We start from the raw sequence: 27,843 nt of genomic DNA, 5'->3' as shown, positions 1-27,843 counted from the left end.
CTCGTCAAAAACGTTATTTCTCGTTAGTTCGGTCTCTTGTTCCGGTTGTCGCTCTCTGATCACAAGGATCAGCATGAAGGTAGTTTAAGAACTCAAATATACTAGGTTTCTACACAAATAAAAACATAAATAGTATCCATTTCTGTTAAAACGAATATAGTCTTTCACTTTAAGATATATCAAAGTATCTTTCAATTGCCCAAAAGCGACAGATGAAGACCGATTCCATTTTCTGTTCAACTTTGAAGATGATACCTAGTTCAGAAAAAATATAAATTTAGAGATTTTACCTATTAAGAATTATTATTTAATTTTAACCTTTCAGATTTTGTATGGCAGGGCTAGTTGTGGAACTGTCAATTTAGAAGAAAGACCCTGTAAACGACCACATCCCCCCTTTTAGTAAAACGAAGTTTACAACATTTATCTTATAATTTGCTGGCAGAAGGAGAATTATGAACAAATTTCGACACCACACGTGATGTGCCTTTATGCACTTTATTAAAGGCATTGTATTCGGACATGACGTTACTTTTCATACCAAAACATGATGAACACATTTCATCTTGTCCCCCCCCCCTTTCCAAATAGTTGCCGGGGAATAGCATTATGGCCACTATTGTCTTCTTCTGACCAGCAGTTAAACCCTTGCTATAGTGGGGCATCTGTTGGGCTCTGCAGGATTTACAAGTACACAGCCACATCTGTTCAGAATGGGGATGTTAAAATTATCTGATGCCTCATGATGTTAAATTTTTGTCCCTATCTAGTATACCCTCATTTTCAAGTGACAGTCCAATTTTTTCCTGGACGCCATCTATTACAGGCTTACCTATTGTAGTTATTGTTAATTTATTCTCATCCTGAAAATGCAAGAAATATTTGCCACTGGATACAAAGTAAAAAACAATCATCAATCGTCTGACCAATAATTAATGACAAGGTTCAGTAGATATACAGTTTTAACTTATATTGCTTAATCTTATTGAGCTAGGTATTCACCTTTTGGCTTTATATTGTCAGTAACATGTTTGAACAGGGTCCATTTCACCCACAGAGTTCATACTTCACTTATATGTCTTAGAGTATAAAAATAGTATATTAATTTTACATGTAATTAGTAATAGTTAAAAGACGCTACCAGAAAAAAATGTATTTGTGCTGTCTGTCCAAATAAGACAATATGTTACACTATAGGTCAAAGGTTACTGTGTAGGTTATTTTGGTCCATGCTTTGATTATTTAGACAGTTATAATTTAGTGGAACAACAAAATTAAAATGAACTACATGTACATTACATGTAGTAACCAAAATTTAGTTATTAATTGTATTAGTAAGAAGATAAAACTTGTTATGTTGTATTGTATTTCACATTCACATAGGAACATAGGAAAACGTACGCATATCATTGAGCTACGTGTATAAAACTAATCTATATATTGAACACATGAATTTAGATAAAAAAAAAATATATTTTCTATCTCATTGCATTATTTTATTATTAATCCTTTTTTTGTAGCTCAACATTTCTTTCCCAGCCACTGGCTGTCAAAAGCTTATAGAAGTTGACGATGAAAAGAAATTACGACCGTTTTTTGATAAACGTATGGCCCAGGAAGTTACCGCTGACAGTCTTGGTGATGAATGGAAGGTTTGTTTTGATATAATACAAAATCATGACAATCATTATTCATAACATGACCTTTTAAAGAAATGATTAAAAAGACCAACACTTAGAACATTTTAAGCATCCCTATCTTAAAGGCTTACAAACATGAAATTTTTAAAGAAATGAATAAAATGACCAGCACTGAGAACATTTAAAGCATCTCTATTTTATAGGCTCACAAACATGAACTTTTTAAAGAAATGAATAAAATGACCAACACGGGGAACATTATAAGCTCACATGGCCAGTACATGTAGGTATTTCTTTGTGGGACACCAGCGTCACAATTTCAATTCACCAGGCAACAATTTGCTGCTTCTCTAATAAGTCAGCAATTCTTTAAAAAAAAAACCAATTCTATAAACAAAATTAAATGTTCCCATGTTCCTCAGTTGATTTTAAAACTGACACAGAATAACAATTTATTTTACAATCTCTTTCCTTTCGAATCACACAAAGACAAATGAAATAAGACATTGAGAACAGGCACATATCTTGCCAGGGAGGCAAAATAAGAAATAATTAAAATAACCAGATGGCTGGGTAAATATATTAATAGGGGCCCCTATAGTAATCAGTCTGTCGGTCCGTAACAGATTGTGTCCGCTCTATATCAAGAGAACCGTTAAAATTTCATACTTTATACTTGACATGTATATTGACCAACACCAGAGGGTATGTCATAATGTTTGTACAACTTCCTAGGTCAAAGTTCAAGGTCAGCTGGTCCCACAGAGATGGCTCCCATCTCAATGATGTCTAGTTAATTGATGGGTGCTGAAGTTAAGGATTCTCTAAGGTGCAATACAGAGGTTTACATCCCCCCCCCCCCCCCCCCCAATAAAAAACCCCAATAGAATACATGGTTTGTTACCATCAGTTTTATCAACCCTCTTGATTCTTCAGAATTTATTGTCTAGAAAAAATGAATTAGGCATTCTTCATATCATTTCTTGCGTAATTAAAGAATATTGTACATAAAATATATTTTTTCAATTCTAAAGGAAGAAAAGTAATACTTTTTTGAAGTGCATATAATTGTTCATTTGAAAACTAACATACAAGTCAAATTCACTTGTATTAATCATTACATTATTATGATTTTAAACTGCAAAAACGAAAAATAAAATACCACAAAAATTAAAACATAATATATACTTGTAATGATTCCCCTTCTGTACGAGTATAAATTTTATCAACAGGGATATGTAGTACGTATTTCTGGAGGCAATGACAAGCAAGGATTCCCAATGAAACAGGGAGTTCTGACTAATGGCAGAGTGCGTCTGCTGTTGTCTAAAGGTCACTCTTGTTTCAGACCAAGGAGGACTGGTGAAAGACGCAGGAAGTCAGTCCGTGGATGTATTGTGGACAGTAATCTGAGTGTTTTGGCCTTGGTTGTTGTCAAGAAAGGTAAAATTACATTGAATCATTTATTGCGAACCCAATGAAAGTTTTCCACAGTGCCATCTCTATCTTGACCAGGTATTTAAACTTTTGTAAGTTCACCTGTCCTATTGAATAAATACAATAGCTATTGTTCTCCATGTATTTTTTTCACTGGGACCTTTAAATTTCTTCTAAGAGAAATCTATCACTCATTGATTAATTTACCTGAGTAAAAAAAAAATCTTGTAAATAGAGGAAAATAGATATAGGAAGATGTGGTATGAGTGCTAATGAGACAACTCTCCATCCAAGTTTTATACTCAAAACTGCATGTGATGTTATATTTATGCAATATTGATAATATATTTTCAAACGGTTGAATGTAAACAGTGATGCAAAGTTGAAACATTAATAAAATATAAAAAAGAAGATGTGGTATGATTGCCAATGAGACAACTCTCCACAAGAGACCAAATGACACAGAAATTAACAACTATAGGTCACCGTACGGCCTTCAACAATGAGCAAAGCCCATACCGCACAGTCAGCTTTAAAAGGCCCCGAAATGGCAATGTAAAACAATTCAAACGAGAAAACTAACGGCCTAATTTATGTACAAAAAATGAACGAAAAACAAATATGTAACACATAAACAAACTACAACCACTGAATTACAGGCTCCTGACTTGGGACAGGCACATACACAGAGAATGTGGCGGGGTTTAACATGTTAGCGTTGATTCATGTTATATCAATAGTATATTAATAATATATTTTCATTCAGTTTAATATAAACATTGATTCAATCATAAAAAGTTGATTTCTGACAAAACTTTCAACATTGTTCCTTTTAAAAAAAAAATTGTTTGACATGAATAAAAACTTGAAAATTATGATGTTCAAATTAAGATCTTCTTAAATGTATTCTATAACTAGACAAAAAAAAATCCAATTTCAATAGGAACATTGATAAACTTTTGTTTAAAATCAACTTTTTATGATTGAATCAATGTTTATATCAAACTGATTGAAAATATATTATTAATATTGAATAAATACATCATCACATGCAGTTAATGAGTATAAAAAAAAGTATTTTTGTCTATGTATAAGAATTTTTTTTTACTCAGGTAAATTAATCAATGAGTGATTGATTTCTCTTAGAAAAAATTTAAAGGTCCCAGTGAATAAACTACACAGAGAAAAATAGCTATTGTATTCATTCAATAGGACAGGTGAACTTACAAAATTTTAAATACCTGGTCAAGATAGAGATGGCACTGTGGAAAACTTTCATTGGGTTCGCAATAAAAAATTTAAATTCACAATTTTACATGTAATTTAAATAAGGAAAGGAATATTGACAAAGTAGAAAATTTTGTATTGCAGCTTGGCACTCGCTTGTAATTCATTATTTCATAGGGTTAATACCTTAAGTCACCTTATTTATCAAAAGTTTCCCAATGTTGTTGGTGATAAACAGGAAGAGGAGCAGAAATCCATAATCCAAGGGTTATTAAATCAAAAGAAGGCTCCAGAAAAACCATACTATTAGTATTAATTGCTCAACACTGAAAACTATTGAAGATGAATACTTTTTGTATCAGCTTCTTTGATTGGTCGATATCTAAATGTTGACAATCATGGCATGATGGTGCCCAACCAGGAAAGCCAATTAAAAGATCAGCATCAACTGATAACAGACATATTTCAAAACCCAAATATGATCAAGAGGTTCGAGAGCATAAATTTCTCGATGTTTGGACCAGGGACAGACCGTGGTTATATTTTGACGAAACACTCTAAATTTAATGTTTTTTCAATGTTTGTAAATTGTGCAAAGAATATGATGATGAGGAGGATGATTGTGATATGTCAGAAGACATGATAAACTCTCTCCTCTTTGAATTTACAAGAGATTAAATTAACAAATTCAATATTACTAATCATATTGAATTTATATATTTGGTGTCTTCAAAACATGACTTTCAAAGCTCTCATATTGCAGGATTTTTTCAAAATTTTTCCGGGGGGGGGGGGGGGGGACATGCCGCCAGACCCTCTTGCAAGTTCACACCGCATTGCTCCGCTCAACAGTGACAGTAATTTGTGGGGACTTGTAAAATCTTATCAACCACAAGTCCCCCTGGCTTGTAAGTTTAAAAGTTTATTGAGAAGACTATAATTTATCACTGGTAATTTTTATGCCCCCGCTGTGGCAGAGAGAGCATTAAGTTATACCCTTGTATGGACGTCCCAATTTAGTTTCTGTTCTCTTTTGTTTGCCTCAACCAAATATTATGAAACTTATATGCAATGCCTATTTCCACCTAAACACAGATCAAGTTCAAATTTGGTTAATGTCACTTTCACCCTTATTGAGTTATGTCCCTTTATAAATAGAAAAATGGCTGAATTAGCAGTTTCCGCACTCTTACTTTAGCTGGCCTCAACCAAATGTTATGAAACTAATACACAATGCTTATTACCACCAAACACAGATCAAGTTTGAAAATGGGTAGCGTCATTTTCTTTGTTCTCATGTTGTGTTCCTTTATAAATGGAAAAATTTGGCAGATTTGTTGTTTCCGCAATTTGACTTTATTTTGTCAAACCAAATGTTATGAAACTTATACACAAGGCTTATTACCACCAAATGCAGATCAAGTCTGAATTTGGGTGGTGGTATCATTTTCACCTTTCTCCAGTATTGTCCCTTTAAAATGGAAAAAAATGCTAAATCTGGTGTATATCTACAAGCAGGGGCATCTGTGTCCCATGGACACATTCTTCATATATCATAAAAAGGTACTCACTTCTGATTTTACCAACAAATTTGTGATTCTAATGGTCCTATTGACTTTAAAGTCCAACAAATATAGTATTAAAATAAGAAATAAATTTGTAATTGTCATTTTTGAGTTTCTAGATGCAATTGAAAATATTTTTCTAGGAGAAAAAGACATCCCAGGCCTTACAGATACAACCATCCCAAGAAGACTTGGTCCAAAGAGAGCAAGTAAAATCAGAAAACTGTTCAACTTGTCAAAAGAAGATGATGTCAGACAGTATGTTGTCCGCAGACCACTTGCAGTGAAAGAAGGTAAGATGTTTCCCCATTCTGTAAACATTAATACAAATAAACTAGAGGCTCTAAAGAATCTGTGTCGCTCACTTAGCTCTTTGTTCATCTTCAACAATGGACACACTACAACAGTGTCTACTAGAATATTATTCATACTAAAATCTTGATGTTATTGATCTTGTATTCCTAATATTTGTTTCTGTTTGCAGTTTCTCTCTTTTATAGTTTTTGCCCAAAACTAAAAAAAAAATCAATATGGTCAGTTTCTTGAAAATTGAAAAGATCTGGTTTTCAATGCTTATCATAGTTATTGCCTTTAAATGATGTTTTTTGGCTAATTTTCAAGTTTTTGCTTATTATCTAAAAAGTTAAAGTAGATAAGAAGAGCCTGTTAACAATAAAATGATAGGCAATGCAAGACATATTTTTGTCAGGTGAACAATTCTGTCTCTCAGCAGCCTATTGTTCTTTGTCTATTGCTTCCACTAAGTAAATCATATATTGTTATGCCCATGTCGCTAGGGGAAGGCTTTATACAGTATGTAATAATTGGTGAATTTCGATTTCACCACTCTAACTTTAAGTTTTGAAGGTGTACATTGACACTTGCATATTTAGAAGCGTGCATCTGTGTCCCATCTACACATTCACTGGCAGACCTATTTGGAAAATCACCGCGATTTTTGTAAAAACTCCGGTGTTTTTTGGCTAATCTCCGCGAAACGGATAAAAATTAGAGGTTCATCGTAAATTTGCTGTATTACAGGATATTTTGCATGTTATCCGGAGATTTTCCGTGTCGGCGGGAATTAGCCGTTTGTCCGATAAAACTGGTGTGTATTGTGTCATTGATAGAATCACTGATGCGTGAGCGACGGTTATTAATAGGTCGTTGTATAATCCGTTATGCGTGAGCGACGGTTATTAATAGATCCTTGTAGTGTGGTACAAATTATGATATATAGATGTTTACAGAATTAAAAACAAAGTAACTATAATCATTTGAGATATAAGGAGTTTTCAAAAATATATCATATAATGTTTCTGTAAATTTAGAGAGAAACAGATTATATATATCTGGGGATTAGATGGTTACTTTTTTTAATTATATGTCAGAGGCCGCAGATCATTTAATTGCTTCTAGAACCGTTTATTGAAACAAAAATTAAATGAACGGCCAGGGGAAAGTCTTAAGTAACCTTAGTTGGTATCAGGGGTCAACTGGGTTGAGTTCAATATCGTAGCAGCTACGTAGCGGCTATGTAGTTGCTATCAATATCAATGTAGCAGCTTATCTATAGCTACACGTTCAATAGTAAAAATCTACATAGCACTACGTAGCCGCTACGATATTGAACGCAACCCTGGTAATACATAGAGTCAGACCGTCGTTGCATAATATGTATATGTATTTACACACAATGCAGTGCATTCAAACTCGATTTCGCAAACTCGTGGGTTGTCTTTTTAGACAAAAAAGTTCAATTTAAAAGATATGAAAGTTACGTACATGTATACAAGCATAGATATAATAGCCGTTATATCTATGATACAAGGAATTGTATATTTAACGTCAATGCCTGTCTTGTAAACTAATCTGTTACACTTTGAAATGTAAATAAGTTCTTTTTATACGACCGCAAAAAAATTTTTGTGGTCGTATATTGGTATGACGTTGGCGTCGTCGTCGTCCGGCGTCGTCGTCGTCGTCGTCGTCGTCGTCCGGCGTCGTCTGGCGTCGTCCGAAGACACATTGGTTTTCGCACTCTAACTTTAGTTTAAGTGAATGGATCTTTATGAAATTTTACCACAAGGTTCAATACCACAAAAGGAAGGTTGGGATTGATTTTGGGGGTTATGGTAATAACAGTAAAGGAATAAGGGGCCAAAAAGGGGCCAAAAATAAGCATTTTTGTAACTTCCAGACATAACTTGTGTGTTAGTGTATGGATCTCTCTGACATTATACCACAAGGTTCCATATCACTAAAGGAATGCTGGGATTGATTTTGGGGGTAATTGCCTCCAAATTTTAGGAATTAGGGGCCAAAAAAGGGGCAAAAAACAAGCATTTTTCTAGTTTCATGACAATAACTTGTGTGTAAGTGTATTGATCTTTCTGAAATTGTACTACAAGGTTCCATATCACAAAGGGAAAGCTGGGTTTGAGTTTGGGGGTAATTGCCCTAAACGTTTAGGAATTGGGGGCCAAAAAGGGGCCAAAAAACACATTTTTTTCTAGTTTCCAGACAATAACTTGTGTTCAAGTGTATGGATCTCTCTGAAATTGTACTGCAAGGTACCATACCACAAAGGGAAGGCTGGTATTGAGTTTGGGGGTGATGATCATAATGGGGGTTCAAAAAATTTTGGGGGGGGATTTATTTTTTTTTCATTTTTTTTCTTTTTTTCCTTTTTTGTTTCTTTTAAAATTTTCCATTTTAAGTTGGTTATTTCTGATTTATATTTAAAATCAAATAATAATGATATGGTAGGAGATACACACCAAACAGGATGTGTAAATTATTATATAATAAGTATTGTGCAATAGCAAGAAATTTTCAATTGCACAGTATTGCACAATAGCAAGAAATCTTCAATTGCACAGTATTGCGCAATAGCAAGAAATCTTCAATTGCACAGTATTGGGCAATAGCAAGAAATATCCAATAGCACAATATTGCGCAATAGCAAGAAATTGTCAATTGTACAGTATTGCGCAATAGCAAGAAATATTTAATAGCACAGGATTATGCAAAAGAAGATACTTCCTATAAATTGCTTATTTCTTGACCAATTTCAATGGGGTTTTATTCTTGATTTCATGGGGTTCTTTAATATGTTGAATCTAACCGTGTATTTAGTTTTTGGATTTTGGGCCCCGTTTTTAAATTGGTTCACATTGAGGTCCAAAGGGTCCAAAATTAAACTTTGTTTGATTTCAACAAAAATTGAATATATGGGGTTCTTTGATATGCTGAATCTAACCATGTATTTAGATTTTTGATTTTTGGGCCCCGTTATCAACTTTGTCCACATTGAGGTCAAAAGGGTCCAAAATTAAACTTTGTTTGATATCATCAAAAATTGAATTATTGGGGTTCTTTGATATGCCGAATCTAACCGTGTATTTAGATTCTTAATTTTTGGTTCCGTTTTCAAATTGGTCTACATTATGGTCCAAAGGGTCAAAATTAAACTTAGTTTGATTTTAACAAAAATTGAATTCTTAGGGTTCTTTGATATGCTGAATCTAAACATGTATTTAGATTTTTGATTATGGGCCCAGTTTTCAAGTTGGTCCAAATCAGGGTCCAAAATTAAACTTTGTTTGATTTCAACAAAAATTGAATATATGGGGTTCTTTGATATGCTGAATCTAACCATGTATTTAGATTTTTGATTTTTGGGCCCCGTTATCAACTTTGTCCACATTGAGGTCAAAAGGGTCCAAAATTAAACTTTGTTTGATTTCATCAAAAATTGAATTCTTGGGGTTCTTTGATATGCTGAATCTAACCATGTATTTAGATTTTGGATATTGGACCATAATAGGTGAATGTCCAATTTAAAATTTTTAAGTTCTTAGACCACATTCAATCTGTGTTAGAAACCTATGCTGTGTCAAATATTTAATCACAATCCAAATCCAAAGCCGTATCAAGCTTGAATGTTGTGTCCATACTTCCCCCAACTGTTCAGGGTTCGACCTCTGCGGTCGTATCAAGCTGCGCCCTGCGGAGCATTTTATTAAAAGATTGGACGGTTATTTCACATGAATAAAAGTTCTTCTGATCATTTTTGTTTTACAATGATTTTTGAAAGTGCGATCTTAAAACTAAGTTTGTCCGGACTTGCATGGAATATTTGCCACTGGAAGTTAAGCAACCAACAATCAATCATCTTAAAATAAAATAAATATGCCTGAGCGATAATATTCTTAAATTTTTTAATGTGAAACACAGTTTCTTCATTTATTAGAAATCACTTTCAGGTCTAATGGTAAAGTGAATATACATTCCGGGATGAGATTAATTTACTATAATTGCCAAAGAAAAAGAAATGATATTACGTTTCTTTTAATTAAATTTTAGACTGCAACAAATGTAGATCGAACATTTTTAATAATGAAATAATGCACGTCAAAAATTTCGCTCACAATAGAGATGTTAAAAATAGATTTTATCAATTGTGTCACTGCACGAGATCTTCCAACGGCGGGAAACATCATGTAGCTATAAACACAGGTGATGTTACTGACCGATTGTGGAATGTCAATTTAGGGTTAAATTTGATGTGTAATGATTGACATTATTGTGGCGTTAGGTTGAGGCTCTAGAAGGTTCATTTCAATTGATAACCAAAATTATAATATCAAGTTTTTTTTTTCAAATCAACGTTTAAGTGTAAAATTTTGTGGGAGGGAAACTTTATTTTGTTTGTTTTTTAGGGGCACAGGGAGTTACCATAAAAATCTATAGGAACATTGAATAAAACAATTTCGAAGGTCACAACTTGTAAACTAATGAAAACAATGATAAACACTGCTGACAAGCGTAAACAGTTGTACATTACTTAGAAAATAGAGAGAGTGAAAAAAAAGGACGTTGATGATGGTTACTGTTCATGTTAATTTTGAAAGATCGTGGTAACTGATTTCTCAGATGGTGGTACTTGCCAAAAGGTTGTATAAAAGGACAAACTAAGTACAATTTTAGCCGTGATATATGGGGGCCCCTCACGCTTGAATTAATTTACGTTACGTATTTCGTCCTTTATTATGACCTACAGTTGATCATAGTTGAGTACTACGTATCGGTCAGGGGCGGATCCAGACACTGTGAAAAAAGGAAGGGTGTGCTAGCCAGGGTTTCTCAGAAAAAAGGGGGTGCTAGTACAGTTGGCCTAATGTATTTGAAGGCCAGGATTGGAAGATTATCAGACATTCTGTGGCTCAATTTTAATTTTATTTTCTAACTGTGAAGTGCTACCTAAGCCGTGGCCTGGAGAACCATACCCAATTTTTTAAAAGGGTGTTCCAAAGGCATATTAAAATACTTCCAGCATTATACAGGTCCTGAGGTACAATTTCTTGGGGAGGAGATTTCAATTGCTGTTATGTGGGTTAATTTTTTGTTACTAGGAATTTTCGTTTTTTTTTTCATCAGATTTGCCCCAATTGTCTATTCTGTTAAGGTTTCACAAAAGTCAAAATATATAACACTTCATAAACATCTGAACTTTGCCTGTATTTTTCAACCTATAATGAATAAAGTCCTAAACTATATGCAAATATCTTCATTTAAACATACTTAAACATATGCACACCGTGTAAATTGTAAATAAAATTGAAATTGTTATGTTGTGGCCAACCCGGTTCTTGGGGTGAACACCAAATTTTCCAAAAGAAATCTGGAGGCCTATTCTGATCATATTCTGATCCCCAATTTGATGAGAGTAAAAAATATTGTGGTCTGGCAGTTGACAAAAAAAATCGGAATTCAAGAATTCCCCATACCGTTTATTTCAAGAAAAAAATGTTTGGTGCATGGCAGTGGGGAATAACGTTGTGTTCCGAATTATTTCTGACTCAGAACAAACCCCTAACCCTTTGAATTTAAATGTTGCTCCTATATACCTTACTATCGTGAATTTTCAATGTTTCATGTATATTTCAGGTCAGATCCCAGGGCATACTATGTGTTCAAAATTATAAAAACGTAGAAAATTCATGATTCATGTACGTGTAATATGTCTCAAGAAAATGGATTGAAGGCATATTAATTATCAAATTATTTATTTGTACAAAAAAACACATAGGCAATGAAAACCGTGTGTGCGCCAAGAAAGGTCAATACGTATGACTCAACTCGGAGGCTGATTTAGGGGCAGGCTGTCCAGATCCCTCCTTATGGAACTACATATGGTTAATTTTGACTTTTATTTACTTGTTTCACTTACCCGAATAATTCAGTCGTTATATTCCGCTGATCTACGATTATTTCATTAACAAGTATATAGAAGAGATCGATTACGGAGAGAGACTGAATTTTTCGGGGTTAGTTCCACTCCGACCTTTTTTTAGTTTATACAATAAAGCAAGTCTATTTAATCCATTTCTCCGCTGTTTTCGTTATATATAGCACTTTCGTCATACTAAGGTTAGGTTTCAAAGAGTGGATCATTAATATGAACATGTCGGGGTCTTTAAGAGCTGACAATGCGGTATGGGCTTTGCTCATTGTTGAAGGCCGTACAGCGACCTATAGTTGTTAATTTCTGTGTCATTTTTGGTCTCTTGTGGAGAGTTGTCTCATTGCCAATCATACCACATCTTCTTTTTTTATATATAATAACAATATCATAATTACAAATACTAATTCTCCTTACGTCATCCGAGAATACACGTGTCTTTTCTTTAGGCTAAAGCGCGAGTAGATGGTCAGATATATATATGGAATTTTGAAAGGACCTTGACTGGCTACACAGCCCTTGCACGATCTGATCGATGGTCAGAAAGATGACCGTCAAGTTCTAAGTGCACACAAATGGTCACATGTCATGAATATCCATGAACGTACAACGAACTAAATTTTATATATACGAATCCTTGCTGTACCACAGGTGTCCTTGTGTAATGAAATTTTAGGGTATTGGTGCATAGTCAAGTGATTAGATAAACTTGGATAATCAATGAGAGAGAATGAATGACCATTTTAAGTTAATCCAGGGACTTTCTATTGATTGTTGTTTGCTTTACGCTGCATTAGCACAAAAATGCTATATCGCGGCGAGAGCTTATTCCAATATTTTTACAATTTAAGGTATATTTTTAAAATCAGACAATAAGGTCCTTCAATAAACTAAAAATCTAGACTAAAGGGACTTTCTATACTAACGGGATAAGATAAGATAAAACTTTTTTTTATTAAATAATGAAAGCTTTTTCAGATAAAGGGAGTGTCGGACATAGTTTTAACTCTAAATGAAACTGTTCTTTAATTCATAAATAATAAAACATAAAATTAAAGGCATTTTAGACCCTTCCTACAAACGGAAAAGATGAGCATGAAAAATAAGTGAAAGGGGGGTGGGCATAAGTGACTGGTTACGAATTAATTTTAATAGTAGTTCACCGTGCAAGAAGTTTTAAAGTACTAATGGAATAGTGTGACAGAAGCGGATTTAGAGGGGGCCAGGTACCCCTTTTCTTGAAAAAAAATGTGGTTGATTATACATGTATTGGGAATCACTGAAGCATGACTGAAGCGACCCCCTCTTAGGCAGTCAGTGCATATGAAAATTTCTGGATCCGCCACTGGTGTGCTAGCTTATACATGATATATTTTTTACTTCCTTTATTTTTTTTAATCCTTACTCCGTCTTTGTAAAATAATCGAGACTTCATCAGGTATACACACGGAGAAATAAAATATTGAAGTGATTTGAGTACCGATATATGAAATGTCTCCTTGGTAGCTGGTATCCCTTGTGGGATTAATAAATTGAACTCATGTGTGCCGGAATAGGTAATTAATATATTTAATTTTTATTATTTGTCAACTTATGGTACGGTAATAACTTTTATTTTTTTATTTTCCTTTTGTTTCAATTTCAATTTGCCCTTCGTTCTGTGAACAAAATAACACGGCTACACATTTTAAGACAAAACACACTAATAGTTCGACTAACACGTTGACTTATTGTACTCACTTAGTATCAGATAAACGAAATGCATGCTCCTTAAAATCATTTCAGATATTCTATGGAATTTTTAATTCACCAGAAAATCAGAAATATCCATCTTAAACATTTCTTTTTTCATTGGATGTTATATCATTTTAAATATCTAACAAGGCACATAAAAAATTCTAGTTTTTTTGCGATGTCCAATATTACGTGCGATGATGCGTAGCTGCATGGAAGTTACTACATGAATTACATCATTTTGATTATCTTTGAAATCACTCACACGTGGCGGTGTACACATTACACTCAATATACGACTTAAAATACCTGGGGCAATTTATACTTCCGTTTATTGTCCCTTTACTAGCCAGTGTACCTGTGTAAGGTTATAGATGTAATTTTACATCTATGGTAAGATGTATCTCTGACTCCAAAACAGTCGAGTGCGAATCCCGGATTTTGACAAAGAATGTTGGAGGACGAAAAGACAACATTCGAAATGAGATTTATGTATAAAGTTTATGCATATATACCATTGAAGCAGCCTCTGATAAATTGTCATCTAAGACGGTATAAATTAAAATTCTGTTGACATGGCACGAAGAGGAGTTGAGAAATATGCGACACATTTTATTCAATGTCCTCACAAAGGTAGTTTATTTTACATGTTCTCGGACATTAAATATATTTCTTGTGTGACAGTTTGCTGACTGTTAACACCATGTTCAATTTATCTTAATTGACAAACATTTTGATAAGGTTCCATCATTCGAAAATAAGTTATCAAAATCTCAGTAGGTTCAAAACTACTAAATTTTATCACACAGAATGCAACAAATAAAGGTTACAGAAATGTGCTCTACCACTTCACACTTTGGCAATTGAAAATAAAATCTAATCAGTCAAATTCTCAGTATCACAACTTCATTTAACTGCAGTAGATATTGTCTTTCAAGATAACTGAATAAAATAAATATTCTTTAAAACAAGAGTGTAAGGAGTCTATTTCCTACCGACTCGCATGAACAATTTTCATTTTTTTATACGACCGCAAAAAAATTTTGAGGTCGTATATTGGTATGACGTTGGCGTCGTCGTCGTCGTCCGGCGTCGTCGTCCGAATACACAATGGTTTTCGCACTCTAACTTTAGTTTAAGTGAATGGATCTCTATGAAATTTTACCATAAGGTTCAATACCACAATAGGAAGGTGGGGATTGATTTTAGGGGTTATGGTACCAACAGTTAAGGAATTAGGGGCCAAAAAGGGGCCGAAAATAAGCATTTTTGTAACTTCCAGACATAACTTGTGTGTTAGCATATGGATCTCTTTGACATTGTACCACAAGATTCCATATCACAAAGGGTCAATGCTGGGATTGATTTTGGGGTTAATTGCCTCAAAATTTTAGGAATAAGGGGCCAAAAGGGGGCAAAAAACAAGCATTTTTCTAGTTTCATGACAATAACTTGTATGTAAGTGTATGGATCTTTCTGAAATTTTACTACAAGGTTCCATTTCACAAAGGGAAAGCTGGAATTGAGTGTTGTGGTAATTGCCCAAAACGTTTAGTAATAAGGGGCTGAAAAAGGGGTTTAAAATAAGCATTTTTTAGTTTCTAGACAATAACTTGTGTTCAAGTGTATGGATCTCTCTAAAATTGTATTACAAGGTACCATACCACAAAGGCAAGGCTGTTATTGAGCTTGGTTTGGGGGGAAAGGGGGGTGGGGGTGATGAATCATAAGGAGGGCGGGGGTAAAAAAAGGGGTAATTTTTTTTTTTCCTTTTTTTTTTGTTTAAAATTTACATTTTAAGTTAGTTATTTTTTATCACGAAGAGAAAGTAGGAATTGAGTTTTGGGGTTAATTGCTCAAACATTTATGAATAAGGGGCCAGATATTGGTCGAAAATAAGGATTTTTTTAGTTTGCAACAAAAACTTGTGTTCAAGTGTATGGATCTCTGTGAAATTGTATTGCAATGTACCATACCACAAATTGAAGGTTGTGATTGAGGTGGGGGATGATGAATCAAAAGGGGGTTGAAAAAATGTGTGGGGGGTAGGATTTTTTTTTCTTCCTTTTTTTTCTTTAAAATTTTCCATTTAAAGATGGTTGTTTCAGATTTATATATGAAAGAAAATAATAATGATACGGTTATATATCATGAGGAACTGAAATTTAAAATTATGTATATTGGAAATTTAGGTTACATTGGAAAGTAATAATTGGCTTTGGGGGGGGGGGGATGGTTATGGCTCTAATGTTTAAGGAATAAGGGGGAAAAAAGGTTAAAAAACAAGAGTTTCCATTTTAATAGACAAATAATTGAGTAAAGAACATTATTTAAAAGCAGTGTAAGGTTGGTAATTCAAACTCATTTAAATATCTCATCTACACTGCTTTTAAATTATGTAAATTGGAAATTTGCCAATAACTTTATTGTTAATAAATGCATTGGAAATTTGCCAACAATTTTAGTGTAATAAACTTCATTGGAAATTTGCCAATATAAAATTTTGCTGATGAAGGTTTTTTGTTTACCTTTAGCCTTGACTATGAAGTCATTTTCTATTTTTATAGCCTTATGATGTAGTTGAATTATTTAATACTTTTATGATGTGTTTAAATGGGGTTTTATCATGTTTATGGTTGCAAATTTATTGTTTTAGTATAATAAACTCCATTTAAAATTTGCCAATAAAAAAAATTTTTGTTTATTTTTAGCTATGATTATGATGTCATTTTTATACGGCCGCAAAAAAATTTTTGTGGTCGTATATTGGTATGACGTTGGCGTCGTCGTCGTCGTCGTCGTCGTCCAGCGTCGTCGTCCGAATACGCATTAGTTTTCGCACTCTAACTTTAGTTTAAGTGAATGGATCTCTGTGAAATTTTACCATAAGGTTCAATACCACAAAAGGAAGGTGGGGATTGATTTTGGGGGTTATGGTACCAACAGTTAAGGAATTAGGGGCCAAAAATAAGCATTTTCTAGTTTCCAGACAATAACTGTGGAACAGTGTATGGATCTCTCTGAAATTATACTACAAGTTTCCATACCACAAAGGGATGGTTAGGATTTGCTTTGGGGGGTTATGGCTCAAACCGTTTAAGAATTAGGGGCAAAAAAGGGGGAAAAACAAGGTTGTCCTGGTTAATGGACAAATACTTTAGTACAAAACATAATTTAAAGCAGTGTAAGGGAGATAAATCAAATACATCATTGAAATTATCTCCCTTACACTGCTTTTAAATTATGTATACAGTAATGGTTAATGAACAATTAAGATAATTTAAAACAGTGTAAGGGAGGTAATCCAAATACAACGTTTTGGTTACTTCCCTTACACTGCTTTTAAATTATGTTTAAAGAAATGCATATTTATAAAGGAAGACCAGAAAAAATATCTGCAAATGTTGCATCTTTTTTTTTTACAAAAAAATCCATATGAAAGATTTGACACTATATTTTAAATTCTATTATAAAATAGATTAAGTTAGCACTATGGTAAATTTAAATGGGTAATTATGGCTGCAAATTCCATTGGAAATTTGAATTGAGATTATGACCATATCTTGAGGGAAAGAATTTTTTGGGGGAAAGGGGGGGGGGGGGGGGGGGGGGTAAAAAGAAATTGTGGGGGGTCAATTTTTTCTCATTTCAGATTTCAGAAATTAAAAAGAATTATTCTTCAAATATTATTTTTTTTTCAAATTTCAAATATTGAAAAATTTCAAGAAGTAATCTTTAATTGCACAGTATGGCGCATTAGATTTGTAAAATCTTTGACCACATTTATTTATTTGTTATGCCGAATCTAACCGTGTATTTAGATTTTTAATTATGGGTCCAGTTTTCAAATTGGTCTACATTAAGGTCCAAAGGGTCCAAAATTAAACTTTGTTTGATTTTAACAAAAATTGAATATATGGGGTTCTTTTATATGCTGAATCTAAACATGTATTTAGATTTTTGATTTTTGGCCCAGTTTTCAAGTTTGTCCAAATTGGGGTCCAAAATTAAAATTTGTTTGATTTCAACAAAAATTGAATATATGAGGTTCTTTGATATGCTGAATCTAACCATGTATTTAGATTTTTTTATTTGTGGGCCCCGCTATCAAATTGGTTCATATTGAGGTCAAAAGGGTCCAAAATTAAACTTTGTTTGATTTCATCAAAAAATGAATTAATGGGGTTCTTTGATATGCCAAATCTAACCGTGTATTTAGATTTTTAATTTTGGGTCCCGTTTTTTAAATTGGTCTACATTAAGGTCCAAAGGGTCCAAAATTAAACTTAATTTGATTTTAACAAAAATTGAATTTTTGGGGTTCTTTGATATGCTGAATCTAAACATGTGTTCAGATTTTTGATTATGGGCTCAGTTTTCAAGTTGGTCCAAGTTGGGGTCCAAAATTAAACTTTGTTTGATTTCAACAAAAATTGAATATATGGGGTTCTTTGATATTCTGAATCTAAACATGTATTTAGATTTTAGATTTTTGGCCCAGTTTTCAAGTTGGTCCAAATTGGGGTCCAAAATTAAACTTTGTTTGATTTCAACAAAAATTGAATATATGGGGTTCTTTGATATGCTGAATCTAAACATGTGTTCAGATTTTTGATTATGGGCTCAGTTTTCAAGTTGGTCCAAGTTGGGGTCCAAAATTAAACTTTGTTTGATTTCAACAAAAATTGAATATATGGGGTTCTTTGATATTCTGAATCTAAACATGTATTTAGATTTTAGATTTTTGGCCCAGTTTTAAAGTTGGTCCAAATTGGGGTCCAAAATTAAACTTTGTTTGATTTCAACAAAAATTGAATATATGGGGTTCTTTGATATGCTGAATCTTACCCTGTATTTAGATTTTTTATTTGTGGGCCCGCTATCAAATTGGTTCATATTGAGGTCAAAAGGGTCCAAAATTAAACTTTGTTTGATTTCATCAAATATTGAATTAATGGGGTTCTTTGATATGCCAAATCTAACTGTGTTTTTAGATTTTTAATTTTGGGTCCCGTTTTTTAAATTGGTCTACATTAAGGTCCAAAGGGTCCAAAATTAAACTTAGTTTGATTTTAACAAAAATTGAATTCTTGGGGTTCTTTGATATGCTGAATCTAAACATGTGTTTAGATTTTTGATTATGGGCCCAGTTTACAAGTTGGTCCAAGTTGGGGTCCAAAATAAAACTTTGTTTGATTTCAACAAAAATTAAATATATGGGGTTCTTTGATATGCTGAATCTAAACATGTATTTAGATTTTAGATTTTTGGCCCAGTTTTCAAGTTGGTCCAAATTGGGGTCCAAAATTAAACTTTGTTTGATTTCAACAAAAATTGAATATATGGGGTTGTTTGATATGCTGAATCTTACCCTGTATTTAGATTTTTTATTTGTGGGCCCGCTATCAAATTGGTTCATATTGAGGTCAAAAGGGTCCAAAATTAAACTTTGTTTGATTTCATCAAAAATTGAATTATTGGGGTTCTTTGATATGCCAAATCTAACTGTGTTTTTAGATTTTTAATTTTGGGTCCCGTTTTTTAAATTGGTCTACATTAAGGTCCAAAGGGTCCAAAATTAAACTTAGTTTGATTTTAACAAAAATTGAATTCTTGGGGTACTTTGATATGCTGAATCTAAACATGTGTTTAAATTTTTGATTATGGGACCAGTTTTCAAGTTTGTCCAAGTTGGGGTCCAAAATTAAACTTTTTTTGATTTCAACAAAAATTGAATATATGGGGTTCTTTGATATGCTGAATCTAACCATGTATTTTGATTTTGGACATTGGACCATTATAGGTAAATTAAAAAAATTGAAGTTCTTAGACCACATTCTTTCTGTGTCAGAAACCTATGCTGTGTCAAATATTTAATCACAATCCAAATTCAGACCTGTATCAAGCTTGAATGTTGTGTCCATACTTGCCCCAACTGTTCAGGGTTCGACCTCTGCGGTCGTATCAAGCTGCGCCCAGCGAAGCATTTTATCTATTTTACTTTTATGGTTGCAAAGAAATTTTTATTTTTAGATATTACTGTTAAATGATGCTGATTAAGGTTTTTGCTATGTTTAGCCATGACTATGATGTCATTTTCTATTTTAATATCTGTTATGATGTATTTAAATGGGCTTTTATGGTTACAAAGGAATTTTATTTTTAGATATTACTATAAAATGTTGCTGATGCTGATTAAGGATTTTGTTTATTTTTAGCCATGACTATGATGTCATTTTCTATTTTAATACCTTTATGATGTAATTTCCATTTTTAGATATTACTGTTAAATGATGCTGATTAAGGTTTTTGCTATGTTTAGCCATGACTATGATGTCATTTTCTATTTTAATATCTGTTATGATGTATTTAAATGGGCTTTTATGGTTACAAAGGAATTTTATTTTTAGATATTACTATAAAATGTTGCTGATGCTGATTAAGGATTTTGCTATGTTTAGCCATGACTATGATGTCATTTTCTATTTTAATATCTTTATGATGTATTTAAATGGGCTTTTATGGTTACAAAGGAATTTTATTTTTAGATATTACTTTAAATGTTGCTGATTAAGGATTTTTGTTTATTTTTAGCCATGACTATGATGTCACTTTCTATTTTAATACCTTTATGATGTATTTAAATGGGCTCCCATGTATTTAGATTTTTGATTATTTATACATGTTACCAAATTGGTCCACATTGAACAAAAACGGTCCAAATTTCAACTTTATTACATTACATCAAACATTGAATTCTACATATTCTTTGATATATTGAAATTAACAAACAATTTAGTTTATGGATATTCCACCATAATAGGTAAATTAAATTTTTTCCAGTTCTTACACCACATTCATCCTGTGTCAGAAACCTATGCTGTGTCAAATATTTAATGACAATCCAAAGTCATAGCTGTATCAAGCTTGAATTTTGTGTCCATACTTGCCCCAACTGTTCAGGGTTCGACCTCTGCGGTCGTATCAAGCTGCGCCCCAGCGAAGCATTTTATTATATACTGCCTGAATGACATGACTCGAGAAATATTTGTCACTGGACATCAATTTAAAAATTAAAAAGAAAACAAAGAACTCGAAATTAAGGATCTGTATGACACCGTACGGCCCTTCTCAGACAGTGAGCAAAACTCATACCATATAGAATTTATAAAATGCCCCGACATGACATAATTTGGAAAAATTAAAAAGACAACACCTTTAAAAATTACAAGCTCCTGACTTGCCAGGACAGTCATAGAATGAGGAGGGTTTAAACCTATTTGAGATAGCTCAACCCTCATGCGGTCACCAGTCCTGGAATGTAAGACTGAGAAAATCCATATCCTTTGCTTTATAGGATAGGACTGGGCCTCTCCCAACCTGGACAGTGAGGTAATAACATGCACAAATTGTGAAAATTAAAGTTAAAATCAATAAGAATCATTGGATCTAGTGTAACGCAGTTATAAGCAGTCAGAGAAAAATCATGAACTTGTGTGATACCAAAATATACGTACATAAAATCGAGAGAAAAAGGCACGACCATAAGTATGCATTAAAGCAATCTATGTATGTAGCAGGGAATTTATGTTTTTTTTTGTTCACATCTCATCCTTTTTTTTCCATTCATTTCCAATGTTTGTCGACTTGATATATAGCCTGGTTAAGGATGTACTTATGTGATGTTTATGAATTTGTGTATAGCTTGTTATGTTTCTTTACAAAAGCTTCTCCGACTTATAGTATCTATCTATCTATACTACTTAAACGAGAAGACCTCATTTTGTTAGTCGCTTCTCTTCCTTTCATAATAAATTAATCATCATGACTCTGTGTTCTATAGGTTCCATGCATAGTTGCATTTGTCATCTATTCTTATGATTCTACTGTTTGGGTTATTTTAGGAGAAATCAATTTAGCAGTGATCGCCGTGTAGAAGAAACTTGGAATTGATAGTTTATATCAAATATACTTTATTAATAATAAATGTATGTTCATAGTATACAGAAACGCCAAAATAATGGTATTTAACAGAAAACAAAAAAAATAATGCACTTTGGAGAAAAGGGAGAGGGCTTGAAAAAAAATTGTCCCTTCTCCAGGAGTCCCTATGAATTTTGATACCTTTTCTGAAATTATCCAGATTTATAAAAAGAGATGGACCATTTTGTACATATACCAAGGGGAAACTTCGTGCAAAGCATTATTATTTATAGTTTAATTGAATTTAGTAGAAAAAGAAAATTTGGTGAAAATAAAACCAAGATTTTTTTAGAAAATCCACAGATTTTAAGACCGAGATTTTTATACGATTCCAATTTTTTTGGGGGGGGGGGATCGTATAATGGTATGATGTGGTTGTTGTCGTCTACGTCGTCCGAAGACACATTTGTAGTTTCTGGACTATAACTTGTGTGTAAGTGTATGGATCTCTCTGACATTGTACCACAAAGTTCCATATCACAAAAGGAAGGCTGGGATTGAGTTTGGGGGTAATTGCCCCATTCATGAAGGAATTCGGGGCCATAAAAGGGCCATAAAACATTTTTTTAATTATTCTAGTTTTTCAGACAATAACTTGTGTTTAAGTCACTGTATGGATCTTTCTGAAATTGTACTACAAGTTTCCATACTACAAAGGAAAACTGGGATCAAGTGTTGAGGTTATTGCTCCAAAGGGCGGGGGGGGGGGGGTGGTTGTGAGTTCAAAAAGTTTGCAGGTTTCCAAATTTTTAAAAGGGGTTTAATTTTTTTTTCAAAATTTTTCAAATTTTAAAATATTTCAAAAGTTTCAAGAAGAAATCTTTAATTGCACAGTATTGCCCAATAGATTTGAAAGACCTTAAAACATGTTTTGTGTCAGAAACCTATATTATGTCAAAAATTTGATCACAATCAGGGGTTAAAAAATCCACTAGCCCGACGCCCGGGACTAGACTTTTACACTTCGGGCAATTAAAACTTGTAACCGAATATGCCCGACGGACTAGTAACAAACAATTCTTGGCATTTCCAAAATAGTAAGTGGAAAATCCCCTCATCGCTATTCTATCTTAGCCAATCAGATTCAATTACGTACGTCATCCGGGATTCCAAGAATTTGAACCGATTTTGTACATGTTTTAAAAATAGAACAACTAACTCTGGGTGGACCGGTATCATGTATTGATCGCAATTCACGTACTTTCAATATCAATTTCTCAGTACAGGGGGTATTGTACATTGCTTATGCCGAGATTTTCAATTAATGGTACTTGGGTGTATGATGTAATGATCGATATTGACCTGTCTTGTCGGACAGCTGTTAATTTGAGCTTGAAACCATGCACAAATTATTTCTAAACATTTTAGTACGGCCACCACAGGAACTTTGTCAGTTTTAAAACGAAAAACGGTAGATGAAGGGGGTAATGAGGCTGAAAATTTATCCCAAAAAATGCCAAATACGACCAGGAAAAGCGGAAAAAAACATTTATGGTGTCATTGACAGAAAGATTCCCCATGGGCAAGGTCGACTGTTACTGATGATAAACAAGAGATGATGTTTTGTGAATATTGCCGTTATTTTCCCGATCTCGCTGATAAAAAGTCTGCTTTGTATGTGGGAACAACAAATATACGAATTGAACCACTGGTTTAACATGACAATATCAATGAACATGTTTTCTGTGCCCGAAAATATTTAACAACCCATAGTACAAGGGATATCCAAAAAGATGTCTAGAGATCCCTGTTATAATTAATAAAACAAAAATTAATTTGATTTATTTAATCAAATACCGTGTATAATGCCGGATTCAAAACAAGGGACATCCACTCTAAATTTGAAAGGTATACTCGGGCTAGCAGGTCAGTTTTGATGGGCTAGCAGCTCTTTCAACAGGGCTAGTAAAATCCTGCTACCAATAAGTCCTGGGCTAGTGAGCTGTAACACATTTTTTTAACCCCTGACAATCCTAATTCAGACAGTAATAAGCTTGAATATTGTGTCAAAATTTGCCCCAACTGTTCATGGTTCAACTTCTGCGGTCATATCAGGCTGCGCTCAGCGCCGAAGCATTTTATTTTTGTTATAATATTTTAAACATATATAACTCAATTAAAAAAATCATTGCTAGCACTGAATGCAATAATCCTTCATCAATAAAGCATCGAATCGCCAAATATGACAGTACAAGGGAAAAGCTGTGGATTTTCTAAAAAAAAATCCATATGTTTAGCATTTAATCAACACAAGGGTACATAATCCTTAAAAGCCTTTGAGAACGTAACTTTATAGCAAGGAACTATAACGTATGCAGATTTTCTTTGAACACATACGAAGGTCTTGAATATTGGGGGGGGGGAGGTCTTTCAATCCTAATTGTCTTTTAATTTGTTAGTCATCTGTTTTTCTCTATTCTTCATATTTTTTTCTCATTATTCTATATTCTTTATTTTCTTGGCAGCTATTTTTTTTTACTTTTCTGGTCCTATGTTGTGCACTTTTTGTCCATTTGTGTTCTCTATTCTTCTATAAATCCTATCCAGACCCTCACAAACATAAATAATCAATAAGTTCCGCTCCTATTACCTAACCCCACTTGACATGGATATAGATAATTGTCATCCATGGGGTTTTCTCATCCGTTTTGAATATAACATTGCTATTAAAACGGGTACGTTATAAAAAAAGAAGACGTGGTATGATTGCCAATAAGACAACTCTCCACAAGAGAAATGACACAGAAATTAACAACTATAGGTCACTGTACAGCCTTCAACAATGAGCACAGCCAATATTGTATAGCCAACTTTAAAAGGACAACATGCTAGGAGTCCATTACATCAGATATAACATATAGAGATGTATAAATACGCAGTCACGTATACGTCCGATGCTAAATTGTTGACTTTGTTGGAAGGCAAAATGATTAGCTCTATACTGACTGGAACTAGTATATATATAACTGAAACTAGATGAAAATCAAGGAATCTACACATGCTGTAATAGCAAATCTGAACGGAACCAAAACGCATGTTTGTAAAAAAATAAATAATATACAACTTACATTTCAGCAACTGTTATATTAGTAATTATTTATGATGTAGTTCGTGAATAAATTGTCCTACACAGTGGAACAAATGGACAGTCTAAGTACGTTAATGTCTGGATTAATATTTCTGCAAAGACGTTGTCATTTTATTGTTTCCATTAACCGACTTAAATAAAAATCAAATTATAACTTTGTAATTATTATAAATGTTTACCTTTTGAAATAAATTTTGGTTTATTGAATATATTTACGGGAAAAACGAACTCACAAATGTTTTATTTCCATGTATTTTATGACATATTAAAAAACATCTTTGTGTAAAAGAAAAATCCAATCACATCAAATTTTGATCGGCCGTAAAATAAACTTCACATCACTTTATTTATATCACAAATCAATTTACAAAAACTTCTCAACCATGTCATAATAGAAAGCACGAGTGATCTATCTGGCGGACCAACTTGTGGCTAATGATTGACAGGTATGATTAGATCTTGAGGCTCCTATGGGGAACGTGGTGTCGAAAGGAAAATAGAAGATTATTCAATTATAATTTTTAGGACTCGTACGAAATGTGATCTGATATGGAAAATTTTGAGTTCTTTTAATAGCACAAAGAAATAAGACGTTAGAAGGGTTACAAATGTGTAACTATAAACCAATGACTCGTATGTAATTTACGGGAAAGATTTTATCAAAAGTTTGTTGAAAACTTTCAATTTCAAACCTTCTTGGTTGGAATGAATATGTTCGATTTATATGCAAATAGGTCTTTATTATATAATATATTTAAATTATCTTCATTAATTACAATACAATATATAACATGTATCTATGATATCCTCCGTAACGACTAAATATATGTACAGGTAAAATTAAATTCTGATCAATCGGGTACAGATTGATTTACGACCTTCCACTGGTATTGCACAAGCAATATCACAGCAGGTGTTAAATACACTAGGACAAGTGTCAGATCAGTTTGACATCCTGCCCGATTACGGTATCTTCCGGAGACTATAAGTACAAGGACTGATTTTTTTCTAAACATGACAATTGTGAAGAATTTTTTAAAGTGAGAACAAAGTTTCTGACCCAAACTATCGATTCACATTATGAATCTATCATGAATAGTAGATTAGTTTACGTTTTTTAACGTAAATACGATTTCCATTCATATATTAAAAAAATTGTAGTTGTCTTTTGCAAAGATAACACATGTATTCATCTTGTTCATTGGTCACATTAAAATAGATTTTTCTTTAATGAACAATGACAACATTTGATATTTATATCTTAAGTAACTTTATTATCAAAAACACCGTTTTATCTCGACCGAAAAGGGAAATAAGATAGTTTTTTTAATCTGACTGTAAACATTGTATATATCACAACGATCTATTAATAACCGTCGCTCACGCATAACGGATTCTATAATCATCTATGTACAACGATCTATTAATAACCGTCGCTCACGCATCACTGGTTCTATCACTGACTCAATACACACCCGTTTTATCGGACAAACGGCTAATTCCCGCCGACACGGAAAATCTCCGGATAACATGCATAATATTCTGTAATACAGCAAATTTACGATGAACCTCTAATTATTATCCGTTTCGCGGAGATTAGCCAAAAATCGCGGGCATTTTCCAAATAGGTCTACCAGTGATTCTTTTAAAATTTTAAAATGTCACAACCAATATAGTCCGCTCTCTTTTAGGTTTCATGATTTTCAGATTTACCATACTAATGTTTTAATTGAAAAAAATTATCTAATTATATTAATATTCAATTGGTTTAGGAAAGACAATATAACGGAACAATGAATTTTGTTTTTGCAGGAAAGAAAGCTCAGTCAAAGGCTCCTAAAATTCAGAGACTGGTAACTCCAATTGTACTACAACGTAAAAGACACAGATTTGCCCTCAAAAAGAGGCGTCATGCTAAGAGACGTGATGATGCTGCAGAGTATGCTAAGCTTTTGGCCCTCAGACTGAAGGAGAAGAAAGAAAGAAAAAGGAGTCGATCAGGCAGTAGAACATCTCTGTCACAGTCTCAATCTAAAGCATAGACTATGGGCATGGCTGATCCAAATTAAAAAAAAATTTAAAAGATCTGGTTTTCATTTTATATTGGTCTAAAGATATAAAAAAAAAAGATGTGGACTATATCAATGTCGTATTCCTGACAGTATAATCAAAGTCAACCATTTACAAAGTTTATTTCGATTAGTAGTATGGAGTAAAAGTTGCCATAATATTCAGTTCAGAGATTGTTGACTGCTTGTTTTGTGCAAAAATCATCTCCTTTAAAACTACAGTCAATCAGAACAAAACTTAGTCACAATCATCCTCAGAGTATCTAGCAAAAAAAATGTGTCTGGTGCAAAATCTACATGAACGTCATTGTTAAAAATAAGGGCAAAATGCAAGTATTGGTTTTGTCTAAAATCCTGAAAACCAATATAGATAAATAAAATCTTGACACAGCAAAATGTATATCATGTTATGTACTATTGCTATTTATCTTGATGAGTGTACTGTATAAAAGAAAAACATAAAACGTTGACAGTCGAAATGATGAGCAATAGAAGATCTTCATAGCTGTAATTGTCAATCGACTCTTCAGAAGAGTTATTGCTCTTCAATCACAATATTTGGCTGTGATCTTGATAACTTTAAAAGATAGCCAGAAGTTTAAACAGATCAGCTAGACAAGATCTGTGAATATGCACCATGACCAAAATCATCAGTAGACTCATTAAGAGTTTGCCCTTCAACAACAATTTTTCCTTTTCAGCTTTAATACCTGGCCCAAAGGACCAGAGATTGCCATCTGTTTACTGTTACAAATAAGTCAATATAGCAGAAATCATCAATTGACTCCTTATATGAGTTATTGCCCTTTAATGACAATTTTTTGCGATTTTTGCCTTCATTCTTGAAAACTAT

General features: G+C 33.2%; 1 protein-coding gene across 1 annotated transcript; it reads left to right on the top strand.

Moving 5' to 3' along the window:
• Positions 1-25: 25 nt before the first annotated feature.
• Positions 26-27,006, top strand: LOC127733039 (40S ribosomal protein S6-like). Its single transcript, XM_052242311.1, has 5 exons — positions 26-79; positions 1,521-1,652; positions 2,873-3,083; positions 6,013-6,162; positions 26,734-27,006. The coding sequence occupies exons 1-5, from the start codon at positions 74-76 to the stop codon at positions 26,961-26,963; spliced, it is 729 nt and encodes a 242-aa protein (XP_052098271.1). The 5' UTR covers positions 26-73; the 3' UTR covers positions 26,964-27,006.
• Positions 27,007-27,843: the final 837 nt, after the last annotated feature.

Source organism: Mytilus californianus, unplaced genomic scaffold (genome assembly GCF_021869535.1).
Source record: "Mytilus californianus isolate M0D057914Y unplaced genomic scaffold, xbMytCali1.0.p SCAF_3, whole genome shotgun sequence".
Taxonomy (NCBI): Eukaryota; Metazoa; Mollusca; class Bivalvia; order Mytilida; family Mytilidae; genus Mytilus; species Mytilus californianus.
The sequence above is the reverse complement of the archived record's forward strand: the minus strand, read 5'-3'. Positions and strand labels throughout refer to the sequence as shown.